The sequence below is a fragment of the Pholcus phalangioides genome, unplaced genomic scaffold, assembly GCF_987345545.1.
Source record: "Pholcus phalangioides strain wild (caught in Gottingen) unplaced genomic scaffold, Ppha-v1.0 ptg000015l_1, whole genome shotgun sequence".
NCBI classification, from domain to species: Eukaryota; Metazoa; Arthropoda; class Arachnida; order Araneae; family Pholcidae; genus Pholcus; species Pholcus phalangioides.
In genome coordinates this window covers 85,785,238-85,798,858 of record NW_028301608.1, presented here as the reverse complement: position 1 = coordinate 85,798,858, position 13,621 = coordinate 85,785,238, and the positions used below count along the sequence as shown (strand labels likewise).

Genomic DNA, 13,621 nt, shown 5'->3' with positions numbered 1-13,621 from the left:
GAGATGGCAGCATTAAAAAGTTCACGCAAAACACTATATACTCACTCAGACTGTTAGTGACACTCACTTCCGGCACAACTCATTCGATATCAAAATTGCCCATGGCGATAGACAGGACTTGCGCGCTCGGTTTGAAAGGGAAAAAGAAAGAAACGAAGAAAGAAACACGTAGAAAGCCGGATGAAGTTTGATAGTAATCATGAGAAAATAGGGGATTTTTATCTCTTATCTCATTTTTTTTAAATTGTTTTTATATTATAAGTACAAATTAATTTTATGAAGCTCTTTTTTTTTAATTCTTATATAAGGGCAAAAAGAAAAACCACAAAGAACGTGAAATTTCCACCAACATCCGTTTCGAAGTAGCCTTCTCTCCCGAGGGGACCTGTCAAGGAATGAGTGCTGGTAAGTGATCGATGTTATCCTTCGTGTGAAATCATGTCTAAAACATTACTTCACGTCACTAAAAAGCCTTCAGATCCGGATAAGACTTCCCTAAACCGAGCCTTGACCAGTCATTTGAACATGGCAGTGACTAAAGATGAGAGGCTACAAGCCGGACATGGTATCAGCACATATTAACCCTTTGGCTGCTCGAATAGTCGGAGATATTTTCCCTCTCCGCAAGCAAAAAAAAAAAATTTCCCTTTTTTCAAAATGAAAAATACATGGAAATCAAACTCAAACGTTGCAAAAATTCACAAATTCAATAGAAACGATAGGGGGGTGGGGGGGGGGGTGAGATCACCGCATTCTATGTCATTTTAAGAATTTCGTCCCGATATAGCAATTCAAGTCATCTCTCCGTGATAGAGCAGGCCACCAAGACCATCATCTAAAAACGACGGGAGCAGCTCAATATACAGTCAAACTCGGTTATAATGATTTCGCAGATTCCATGAATTTTTATCGTTATAACCGAGGTGTCGTTCCAACCGAGAATGCCTTTTTCGAGACTTTTTTTTGTGACGAATGCAATCATATGCGATCAAATGCTGTGTAAGAAGCTGTTATTCCATTGCGATAGGGATGACCATATTTTGATCGAGTGAAAACGGGAAATTCGTGTCATAAATATGAGATATCGCCAATTCTCGAAGAAAATTCTACCAACTGTCAGAGAAATCGCCAACTATTGTTAACGAATAAATCCTGGCGAGAAATACAGGACTAGAATATATATATGTACTGATTTTAAATGTATTTCACAAATGGGGGGGGGGGTAAAAAATTAACATGGCAAATAAGTGAGATGAATATTTTTCTAGTCATATTAATTTTTACATAAACTTATAAATTATGCAAAATACCCCATTTCTGATTCTGATAAAGATTAATAATTGAAGTAAACTTCTTCCAAAAAAACCAGAGAGAAAACGGGGCATTTTTGTAATGGATGAAGTCCGAAAAGGTGAAATTACGGGAAAGTAATGTCCCGTATACTGGCCATGTTAATTAAGAGCACGTCGCAGCTCCAAACGTCGGGCAAACTTCCTTATTTTCATCGTTAAGCATCAAAAACGCCATAAAACGACGAAAAATGTGTTGTTATATCCGAGTTCGTGGCATTTAAGCAAAGTTCATTAACATTATTCTCTTGGCAAGTGTTCTTAAATGTTTTCAGCCGTCACCCAAATTCAACAAGAACATTGGCTTCGCCAATGACTGTTTTTTTCCCCCCGAAATAAGTGAAACCGGTCAAGCAATAAGTGCATTTATGCTAACTTATGGACTGTAAGTGAATTTGTACAAGGAAGCCGCTGAGAATCAAGTCTGGGCTTGATTCACCCATCATAGTTCAAGAATCCCTGGCTGTAAGTAGATTTGTACGACCCATCTCCAAAGCCCCCGTGAATCAAGTTTGGGTGATAACCCATAGCTCAAAACCCTTGACTATAAGTGGATTCATACGACCCTTCTCAGAAGCCGTTGCGAATCAAGTTAGGTCGTGACCCATAGCTCAAGAATCCCTGGCTGTAAGTGGATTTGTACGATCCCCTTCGGACTGCCCTGCTACCAAAGTTTGGGTCTAAGGCCCATAGGTTAAGAACCCCTGCTCTATGGGGGGGACTAGTCCAGACCAGCGGTTCTCAACCGGGGGCCACATGGACCCCCTGTCATCCTGGGATATTCTAAGGGGGAAGTATAAATATATATACACGTCTTTGGGGCCGTTCAAGTATTACGTCATCATCGATGGGGGGGGGGGGGTTTGGATAATGCTTACGTCATCAACCACCCTTAATGAAAATGTGAAATATTCTTAATAGCACCTTACTCGGTGCGCCAAAAAACGAGGAAAACCTTTCGATAGTTTGTGGGCACTTGAAGTAATGCCCCCTATTGATAAGTGGACTATAGAGACACTTTGGTGATCTCTAAATGTTTCGCGGATCCAAGTGATCAGGAAATGTGTCCGGGCCGCTTAAGTGCTCTGGAACTGTGCCACGCATCACTTAAATAATCTGAGAATGTGCCGCGGGTAACTTGAGTGATGTAGAACCGCACTGGGGGCCACTTAAGTGCTCAAAAACTACGTCACATGTCACTCAAGGGATCTCTAAATGTGTTCCGGATCGCTTAAGTGTTCTGGAACTGTACCATGGGACACAAGCGATCTGTAAATGTGCCGCTTAGTTCATTTTTACAAAATTAGGTTTTAAGAGGGCATGCCGCATCAGATAACCCCTAGGGTCATATTTGGTCAGCGGGCCAAGGACCTTTATGTGATTTATCATTGTATGGCTTAGAGGGTGGGTCGCAATGAATTTATTTAAAATAAATATTGAGTTCATAGCCTTCAGATAACATTGAAATGAACAGAAATTGATTATAATAACATATAAAGGTACTTTATTCCGAAATTTCAATTAAAAAAAATTGTTTTGCATCAAAAAAATAAATTTTTGATCGTGGGAGGGGGTACGAGGCCCCCCCCCCCCAGTGTACGTCTCTGATCCCACCAATATGCGTTAGGATTCAGAGGGGCAAAGCCGATGACGAAATTTTGCTGACAAGGACGGGGGGTCAAAAATAAAATTTGCTTACATAATACTTGAACGGCCCCTTAATAATATTATTGTTATTACCTTGATCTCACAGGTGTGTACCCAGGAAGGTCGACGAGCACCTGCTACTGCTGTCCTCGTGGTGCCCGTTCATCGCGCTGGGCTTCTTCGGAACAGCAACAGGCGTCTGGGAAAAGCGTCAAGCAACAACAGCATCAGCGAACGCAGCTCCACCAGAAAATGCCAACTCCCAACAAGGAAAAAGGTGTCGAACTTTTTTCTATAATTGCATATGATTATGACAATTAAGTTTTTTTTCTATCTCGTTACAAAAGCAAAATATTATTATTTTTTTAATTTTAAACTAGAGTGTAATTTTCTATTTACAGTTGTTGGACATTCGCTGACACTCGCGGATTCCGGCCCGAGAAGCCTGTTCTACCCGGACAAGCTGTTCTTCAGCGCTCTGAGGAAAAATCCTGAATATGACAGGAAGAAAAAAAATCCCAGGTGTATTTCATTACTAAGTGATAAACACATACGCACCGATTGATATACACGGTGGTCATAAAATGACTTTGCCGATGTACTAGTCTTGAGCATACGCCGGACGGGAGGGGGGGGGGGGGTCTTCAACGAATGACCCGCTGGCCAGATTTGGTCCTCGGAGCTTTTAATCGTAGCACGCTGGTCATTTTCTGAAAATGGTTGAAAACATTGAAAAAACAATTTTAGAATATAATGAAAGAAATAATTTCGGCATAATATCCATAATAAATTTTTTTTTGATTAATTACTGATTAAATTAATTAATTCCGAGATTAATTTTAATCTGAAATCACTTTAAATGATTCTGCAATTATTTATTTCCGTTATTCTGAAAAAAAAACAAAAACATTTTCGTTCTCAGTGTATCATGAAATCATTTCTTTCAATAACTATGCAATTATTCATGAAATCAATAGGCTTTCTGGATATTATGCCGTGGTGAACAGGTGAAAGTGCTGTTTCTCTTCCCCCCACCAGGGGGGAAAAAACATCATCCATCAGAACTAGTGAAAAAAAATTATTTCAGAACTAATCAAAATTCATAATTAATAAAAAAAATAATTTCAGCATGAATAGAAGTCTCCGATTAATTTTGTCCCTGTTTAAGTCTAGGATCCGTTGCCCCCCCCCCCCTTCTGTTAAGATGCCACTAAATTACATGCGTTGATAGCCCGCGTTTTTCGTGGGAAGTTTGAATTTGGCTACCGTGCCTAAAAGACCCCTAGCAAAATCGACGAATGCGTATGAAATTCCAGATACGGACAAATGTACGGACTTGAAAATCGGGCCAGGTCTCCCCTCCCCCTTTACACTTCCCATTTATAGTCATTCATCAATTCACTCGTCATGAAACTTTTCATTACAACATCAAAACTGTATAACAGGGGCCATGACTAGGGTGGGGCAACCGGGGGTAATAATTACCCTTTCAAGGGGCCCTAAGGAAACGTCTGCCCCGAACTGGGAGAAGGTAAGATGCGTCCCTGGATGCACATCCTCCGGCCTGCGAAAGGTGTTTCGGCAGAAAATTATATTCTGTGGTTAAAATAGAATGTTTATTCCCCATCTATATATGAATTTATTTATACAGATAGGAATTCCTATTTATTCCCATATAGAATCTCCTATATAGAATATTATATATAGGGATAGAGCAGGGACCATATTCTGGTCTGGTGGTGGTAGAAAATTATAAATGAACACAACACGATGAAAGCTTATGTTGACCATATTTCCTTTCTAAAAATACGGGAAATTTAGATCCATACGGGATATCACCAGTTTCAAACAAAAAATGTCAAATGCAAGTAAAGTCAATTATAGCCAGAAATTGTCATAGGTAAGTAAAGTTGCCAGTTTTAGCAGAAAGATTGTTAAAGGCAAGTAAAGTTGACAATTACAGACAAAAAAAAAATTGTCAAAGGCTTTAATTTAGGCCATGGAAAATAATCCCCATTCTGATTGATTTAAAATGTTACTCACGTGAGCCTCATTGGAATAGGGAAAAAAATTTGCATATTTAAAAAAAAGTTAGGACGACTAAAATTATATACGGGTCATATGGTCACCCCATGTATATAAGTTTCTGGCCCGCGGGCAGCAGAATTACCGCATATCTGGCCCGCGGACTGAAAAGGTCGCGCACCCGCTGCTGTATATTACCGAATTTAAGGATTTTCCCACAAGTTTTCCCCCCGATGAATGAACTTCATCTAGGAATCGGCTTGAACTGTGAAAATGAAACGGGAAGTTTATTTTTAAGTTCACATTTTGGCACACGTACATGTGCCACGAGTGTCGAAATGTTTTTATTTCAATTATTGACCGAACCATTTCGAATTTTGGACCTCAATGTGTTTTTTACTTGATTTAGGCACGTCCTGCGCTTGACGAAGCCGATGTCCATTCTGAAAAAAAAGAGGACAGACTGATCACGAGTCAGTGTCGCACGTGGAAATCCCGTCACTTCCTGATGATCCGCTTCCGAAGAAACAAAAAAGGATGAGACGTGAACTCACAAAATTGATACGAAAGCGAATAAAACATCGGATTTTCCAGAGAAAAATCGTGCATTTATTCGTGTATCTACAGAAGCTTGAACTGTTTATCTTGTCAAAGCATGATATGTGTAGGGTTTCTTTACTCCTATGGAACATATTTTCTCATGGCCATGGTCTTTTAAGCCTCCCCATCCAGGAGTGAGACCCTATTTAATAATAATATCTAATGATTTTTTTGAGTAAATTTTACGGACAAAATATTTTACAAATTAGGTCGATCTACGGAGAACGAGCTAGGTGAGGACTCTGTATAGGGGCCGGCACAGCATCACGAGTTTCAAACAACGTGAAGTGTTCTGGAGCCCCCACTAACTGGAAGTTACAGATTACATCCTTATTTTCGAAAATTATGGTACCAGATCTCATCATGTAGGACTCTCCTGCTGGATATAACGGGATCGGCCTATCCGTTAGGATGACCCTAATTTTATTGTGAGTTGTATTCTGGAAAAGCACACTCACACTTATATCACCATATATTCATTAAAAGCAAGGTTTCCTAAACTTTTTTGTTCCATCGCTCCCTAAAAGATTTTTTTTCTTATCGCCCATTAACTCAAGCCAACCCGTAGGATCCTATGTTATATCCGTAGCTTCTACCTCCCTCACCCGGACCATTTCATCCACTTTGGGAAACACTGATTCAAAAGTTTTATTTCTTCACACATCCGAATATTTTTCACAGCTCTCCGTGACCCCCCCTCCCCCCCCCCCCAACCACTTCTCATGGCTCCCACCGCCGTGTGCGTTGGCTCTATCGTATTGGTATCGTGCTGGACTCTAATTGTGATGATCTAGGTTTGAACGCCGTTGACTCACAGTGATGGTCGAGTGAAGGTGGTATTCTGCGTTTCCCTACTTCGAGACGTGAATGAGAGCGTCTCCCATTGAATAGAGTCTCTCCGCAGAAAGCAGACAGACGTACAGCACTATACTGACATAACATGAAAATTCAAGCATTTACCATCTTTACTTCAAAATACGGAAGACGATTGGCAACACCGTCAAGAACACGAAACAAGCACAATTTTGACAACATACATACGTTAGGGTCACACATACACTCGAAACACGCATTCTAGATATATCAATTCATTAGAAATTCCGTAAAGAAATGTGTACGAGGTGCATGTGCGGTTAAATAGTAGTAGTATCATGGCTCTGCTTCACTTTGATTTTCACCTGTTCCCCAGGAGAACGAGACTGGAGGCATATCTCCGAAGGTTGCGAGAACCACTGGTATATTCTATGGATATAACTTGACAAAACCGGGTAGAGTTTATGAGAAGGTGTGCTTCTCAACTAACGAAACGTCTGCATCTGGAGCAGCCATCTTCACCCTGTTCTTCCCTGATGCTCATGCCAGATTTCGTGCTCGCGAGCACTTGATCAACTCTTCAATTAAATACCCAGTAAAAATATCTTTCAAGAATTACGATTAAATGCAGATTTCCAGCATATGTATCTAAACGTTGCAGTGTTTTTCAAAGTGTGCATCGCGGGTCCTAAGGGCATCACCAACTTTTGTCAGGGGTGTCGCGGTGAGCTCGAGATATTGAATTATGTGCTTAGTTATGCTTTCAAATAGTTCTTTTATAAGTGAAAATATCTACTAAAGTATTCTGGGAAGAAGCGTATGAACCATGGCCGCGGGTGACGGAAGTTTGGGCACCACTCCCGTAAGGCATACAACGCTCAACTCATGGTCCGCGGCCCTAATGTTGCCCTCGGAGTAATATGATGGGGGGGGGGTGACCTGAAACCCTAATTTTTAGATAATGAACAAAGCGCCACATTTACGAGCCACTTAAGGAACCCGCAGTGCAATTCTACATCACCCCTTTCACCAAAAAATTTATCGGCCATTCCCTACAGGCTACTACTACTACTTAACCGTACACGCACCTCGCACGCATTCCTCTACGGAATTTCTAACGATTGGTACATGCCGGACTGTGCGTGGATGTGTTGTGAACCTAACGTGTAGCTTGTTTCTGTATAATGCTTGTTATGTGTAGTGCTGCCATCTGCCATCAATTTTTCTAACAATGAGTTAAGTGTAATGATGAATAATTGTATCGTTGTAGGCCTGTTGCTCTCTGTGGCGAGACTTTTTAACGGGGAGATAGGCTCGCATTTGCGCCTCGAAGTTAGGAATCCCCTACGTAGGCTGAGGCTCATTCTGATTTTTTGTTAGTAAATGCCCTGAAAACACTTTCGGACCCTTGTTACGATATCCACTTTTAACGAATTCAGTTTTTTTTTTAAATATTATATAAATATTTATTTCGTTTTTTGATGTACTTAGTGTTGTTACTTATGCCAAGATGCCGAGATGTTAATCGTGAATAGTAATATCTTTGTGAAATTTGTTGATAAACAAGCATTCAGATTCTATTCAGATGTTTTACATCTCTTTATTTGAGATTTTTTTTATCTCACACGTGTAACAACGATTTTTTCAACGTATAAAATCATATAGTTCATAGTAGACTTCAATTTAAACGCGCGCCGGGGAGAGTAGAAAGAAAGCAAATGGACTGTTCTAGTTGGATGGGAAAACCTTGGCCAAATTTCAACGCACAGCCAGCCGGAGAAAGATTGTTACTTGATCGGTGGTAACCCGTAGTTGTATTTCTTGCGCTTGCCCAACTTGCACAGCAAGAAGAACATCGCCTTGCAATAACTGCACCTCCATTCCTTGGTTGCCTTCATGAACTTGAGGAGGCACTTGCGGTGAGCGTATTTCCTCTCGTCCGGGCAATTACAAGGCTGTAGTATCTTCCTGGAGTCGCACAGCTGTTTGCAGAATCTGCACTTTACCATCGGTGGTGGTTTTGGCATCTTTCTGGTGAGTACGTCGCTCAATTTCGTGCCTCTAACTCGTTTTCGACTGACACGGATCTAAAAAGAACTTCTTTCGATCGATGGGAGATGTTTGTCTTAAGAAGACAATTAATTTTGTTTGCTCAGTTTTTTTGTTTTTTTTGTCTCAACAACTCAATTACAACGGATCAACAATGAGAATATTTTTGCTGTTTGCGGTTTGACCTTCATCAATCTTATTGAAAATGTGCTGACAAAAAAAATATTTACAATAGCTTTGAATAAGATTTTTACAATTTCAACACTTCTTATGCGGGCGATTTTAAGTTATTACGGTAAAAGCGTTTTATCCTTTCTTCCAGGCACAATACTGGAGCAATATTGCAGCCCTTCAGTGAGACGATTATTTCATACCCACACCCCTCATCTCATTTTCGTTTTCCCACCTATTATGAATCATTTTACAAACTTTTAATAGACAAATATAGGAGTAAGGGGAAAAAAGAAAGAACAAAAGTTTCCCCAAGTTTAATGTGTTAGATCGGAGTTCTTAACCTTTTTTGCCCATCCGTGGACCTTTTGAAACAATGAAACGTAAGCTACGGACCACTTAACCCCTTGAGGGGTGGTGATTTTTCTACGAAACCGCCTGTCCAAAATGTCTTTCCTCTGCCGGGTGGTGGTTTAGGGGGTGGTTGCTTTGGAAAAATATGTTTTTAAAATTCATCTAATTCATCTAAAGCTATATTAGACGGCAGCACAAAATTATATACCTTTTTTTTAATGACTTATATATGAACAAACATTAGTTACAGGGAGATTAATAAAATTTTGATTTTTCTCATTTGATCTCCAAAATATGTGATCAATAACCTGGACAAAACTTATTAATTTTTCAGGTACATGCTCCTTTATTTGCTAAAATCGTAAAACTAAGAAAAATTATTGGTAACTTCTATATATTTTTTTCAAAGTTTTCAAGTGGTTTCATGAGTAAACTCCCGCCTACTTAGAGCTAAGAAGTGTGACATTTTTTTTGTTGCGAGGCTATAATGTGATATGATTGCAAGTGGGGAACCTGAATTATGTTTTCGGGGAGGCTGGTATCCTTCCTTTTTTTGAAGAAAAAGGCAAAACGTAACATCCACGTCCCAGTGAAGTGCACATCGTGATGATCAGTGGCGGATGGAAGTCGGTCGAGACCCCGGGCGCAAAAGAAAATATTAGGGCCCCTTAAACAGGAAAAAAGTGTTAAGTTTAGGTTTTTCGGGGCCTTTTAGAAGTCGGGGGCCCGGTTCGCCCCCGTTAAATCCGCCTTAAAGATGAATCTTTTCCAGTTTCAGAGAGAAGCCCCACTGAGCAGTTACCATGTGCAGAACTTGTTCTTATCAGAAGAATGTTGCATGTTTTCAGAAATTTGATTTTTAAAAGTAAGAAGAAACGAATAATATGAATGAAATTTGTATACAAATTTTTATTGAATAATTCTAGACAACTTTCTGTAATTTATGATTTTATTTCACACATTTTGTTGTGCTCACAATCGACAATCGCGAGAAAAATTGACGTTATAACGATATAACGAACCTCTCGCTATAAGCGAATTTACATTATTTTCTCTGTCAGGTCATAAAACTGTAGAAAATTTCTACTTTATCTGCATCAAAACGACTTTCGGATCATTTCGTTTTCATACTAACGAATAAACAAAGCTCTAGTCATGAAATTGGTTTTGGGGGTCTCCCAGCAACTAATTCCCTGGGAAATTTTTGCATAGACTTTCGTATTATCAAAGCAACATTTTTCTGCTTATCGGAAAGTTTTTAGCTCGATTTTTTCAGTCATTTTTAAACGACTTTAAACAGCAAGTTCTAGTCCCGTTGTCTCTAAAGAAAGACCAGTTTACATGTGTCAAGTCATTAATGTGGTTAGCTAAATTTTAAGTTGTCAAGTAAGCTACTTTAAAATGTATGCAGACGATACGGGTTACAAGGGTTTAGTTCATAAGTGATTAAGTGATTTAGTATTTGACATTTGCCATTTATTTCACGTCCTTTCTGCCTATAAAGACTTTAGGGCTGCTTCGAAGCAAAATTGACTTGATTTAATAATTTAGAAGTAGAATAAAGTCCGATCTATTTTTTCGATTAAGTAGGCATGATGCGCATGTCCTAGTGGTGGGCTTTCATCCAATGGGCTTTTATTAAATGATTTAAACATGTGGACACATTTTCGAGCATTAATAATTTAAAATTTATTTAACTATTATCACACACCTAATACGTGTAAGCGGGCCTTTAGTCACTGGGAAAGACCAAAAAGTCGGATAAAAGCATTAAATATCCCATGTGTATTGTGGGGAAGCCTCAACACGTAAGGTTGGGGGAGGGGGGGAGGGCAAAAAAATTTTGCTTTTTCTGTGTCCGTTCTTTGTTAAATGTACCTCAGAGTAATTTTTACGAGGTGCATGGGCCATGATATGAATCATCATGTTTAATTCGTGGAGAGAGACGGAAAAACTGGTATTTTTGAGAATTGTTTCGACGTTCTAGCGGATGCTTTCCAATTTTCAACTCGATATAACCGAATATTTTTTTTTTATCTTTAACATTAGCTACTTGACAATTATTTTCAAATCACTCGTTATCGTACGCAAAATACGCTCAAAATCGTACGAAATAGAATCAGAATAAGTACCAGATTTGTCGTTTTTTGAAAGTGAATGGAAATTGTTTTTCATTTTTCTTTATAAATATATTGATGAAATCATAAATGATTATTATATATATATATATATATACTATATTTATCTTCTTGATATAAAACTAACATTTTGAAAATTCATCGTTACCATAATATACCTTAAGGCGTTCATATACAAAGGCGCTGAACTTCCCTCTCAGAGATGTAGAAAAAAAATTCCTCATCACATTTCACATTCATATGGTCCAGACGTTACATTTATCAAGTGATTTCATTAAATATTGCAGAAAATAAAAAGCACCCCATCAAGCAGTTAACAGGAAAATACTCGGCACATAATAATGTGTAAAAATATAATTCTTAATATAATTTATATAATAATGCGTGTGCACCTATATCAACAAAAATGTTTGTTGGCCGAATCTGCATTCGTTAACCGAGGCAGAAAAATCACAAAAGAATCTTTGTTAGCTGAGGTATCACTATAACTTCAGTCCCTTGTCCAACAATACCCTGATGTGCATAAAATAGTGATGGAGTGAAAAAAAATTACTGAAGCTCTTGGGGCGTGGTAGCCCGGTCGATGAGATACTCGCCTAAAGTACCAAAGGATGTTTAGAGGTATCGCGAGTTCAATACCCGGTTCGTCCTTGTCAGAAAACGTTTCGGACACAGGGGTACAGAAAGACCAGACGCGCCTCCACGTTAATATTCGTGAGAACCTCTAACGTATTGGAGACGCGCCGGAGACCGTTTATTGAGTAAAAGAAAATCTGACTGCAAGAGCCATACAGAATGGACACAACCGTGGAAGACAATACTGTCCCATCACGAGTCCAAGATTCTTGGATAGATATATGTGAGAAAAGGAAAGGTGACAGAGCAGCGCGTCCGCTTTCGAGGGAGCTTGGTGTCCAGACCTAGGCTCCCACCCGGGCCGTCCGCGCCGGGGAGCATCTCTGCTGGTCGTCTGCCAGAGAGTGATGTCTCCCATCTAGCCGTTGCTAGAGAGCGCTCCCATCCAGGAAGCTGGAGAGCCAAGTTTTACCAAGGGGGGACACCGCGCCGTCCCTCTACGACGGTTACAGAAAGAAAAAAAAAAAAAAAAAAAAAAAGATTGAGCGAAGCAGAGTGGCCGTGCTGTGCAGATTTCCAAAATGATGAAAAAAAAAAATAGTGCAAGAAAGAACAGTATACAAATATACAAAATGTACAGGAGATCCTATAATACACACTATATACACACGATAATACACATGTGATCCTATAGTTACGGCGTCGACATCAGGAGCTTACACAAGCCCTGGGTGTGGTGAGTGGGTGAGTTGGTCGTATCGCATCTCGTTGAGGGGTTTCGGATTACACCAGCATAAAATGTTGACCGGTGGAGCGTGATCTGGTAACTGGCGGGTCAAGATCATCCGTATTTCCGCTGTCAGAGTCGCTAGACGGTGGGTCAGACATGGTATCTTGACGTAGAAGGTGCGAAAAAGCTTCCAAGAAGTTAATTAGTGCAGCAATTTTGTTGTAGTTGAAGGGGCTGCGCATCATACGTCGTTTCCACGCATATTGGTGCACGCTCCAGTCTCCCAAGAAGAAGGAGTGGTACGATTCCGTAAGGGTACATATGGAAACGTAGTGATGGAGATCGCCGATTCCCCCGCAGGCGCAGAAGTGGTTATTCGAGGCCTTAAACCTCTTCAAGTACGTCGGGAAGGGACCATGTTCCGTGTAAAAGATGATTTTCGTCCTTGACCACACCTCCTGACACAGAGTAATAATACTATAGAGTGCGCGCGAGGGGTTACAATGTGAAGCAAAGATCTGGAGTCACGTGACTCCAGTCGAAAGGCTGGTCAGGGAATCTCGCTGGCAATGCTTTCCTTATGGCTACTCGTATGACGATCTACACGCGCTGTCTTATTTTTGATTAGAATGGCCAACACTTGCGCAGCTTTCGGATGTTCTGAGCGGTTTAGGAAAGGGGGACCAGTATCCTTTCACAAGGGAATACTTTTTTGCTTATTCCCCTTCTTATAAATTAAAAATTGGAATATTAAATTGACGATGCAATGGATTTCTGACGTAATCTCAGTTTTTAACGACTCCATTTTGGATTTAATTCAATTAAAGTTCCAAGTTTTGGTAAAATTCAAATGTCATGAATCATTATTAAATGTTTTAATAGAATTTTTGGCAATAAATGATTGAAATTGTAAGTTTTATGAAGTTTTAACTGAAATATACGTCTCCGCAAGATTTGGCGAGATTTGGCGAGCTAGTGAGTTCATTCGACTTTTGCTCAACTTGGAAGAAAATATGCTTTTCAGGAGGAGAAATTTATGAAAAATATTCTATTTAAATAGAATGTGAGGAAAACTCCCCCCCCCCCCCCCCACTCTAGACAATTGCAGTTTTGCATAAAAGTGCATAACAACCTCTAAAAATAATAGTATTTTTACCCCTCTTCACACC

General features: G+C 39.8%; 1 protein-coding gene across 1 annotated transcript; it reads left to right on the top strand.

Annotated features, from left to right (window-relative positions):
- The first annotated feature begins 438 nt into the window (after positions 1-438).
- Positions 439-3,561, top strand: LOC149076920 (uncharacterized). The gene is made up of 3 exons (XM_089242304.1): positions 439-565; positions 3,103-3,273; positions 3,398-3,561. Exons 1-3 carry the CDS (start codon positions 439-441, stop codon positions 3,559-3,561), a joined length of 462 nt encoding a protein of 153 aa, XP_089098430.1.
- The last annotated feature ends 10,060 nt before the right edge of the window (positions 3,562-13,621 follow it).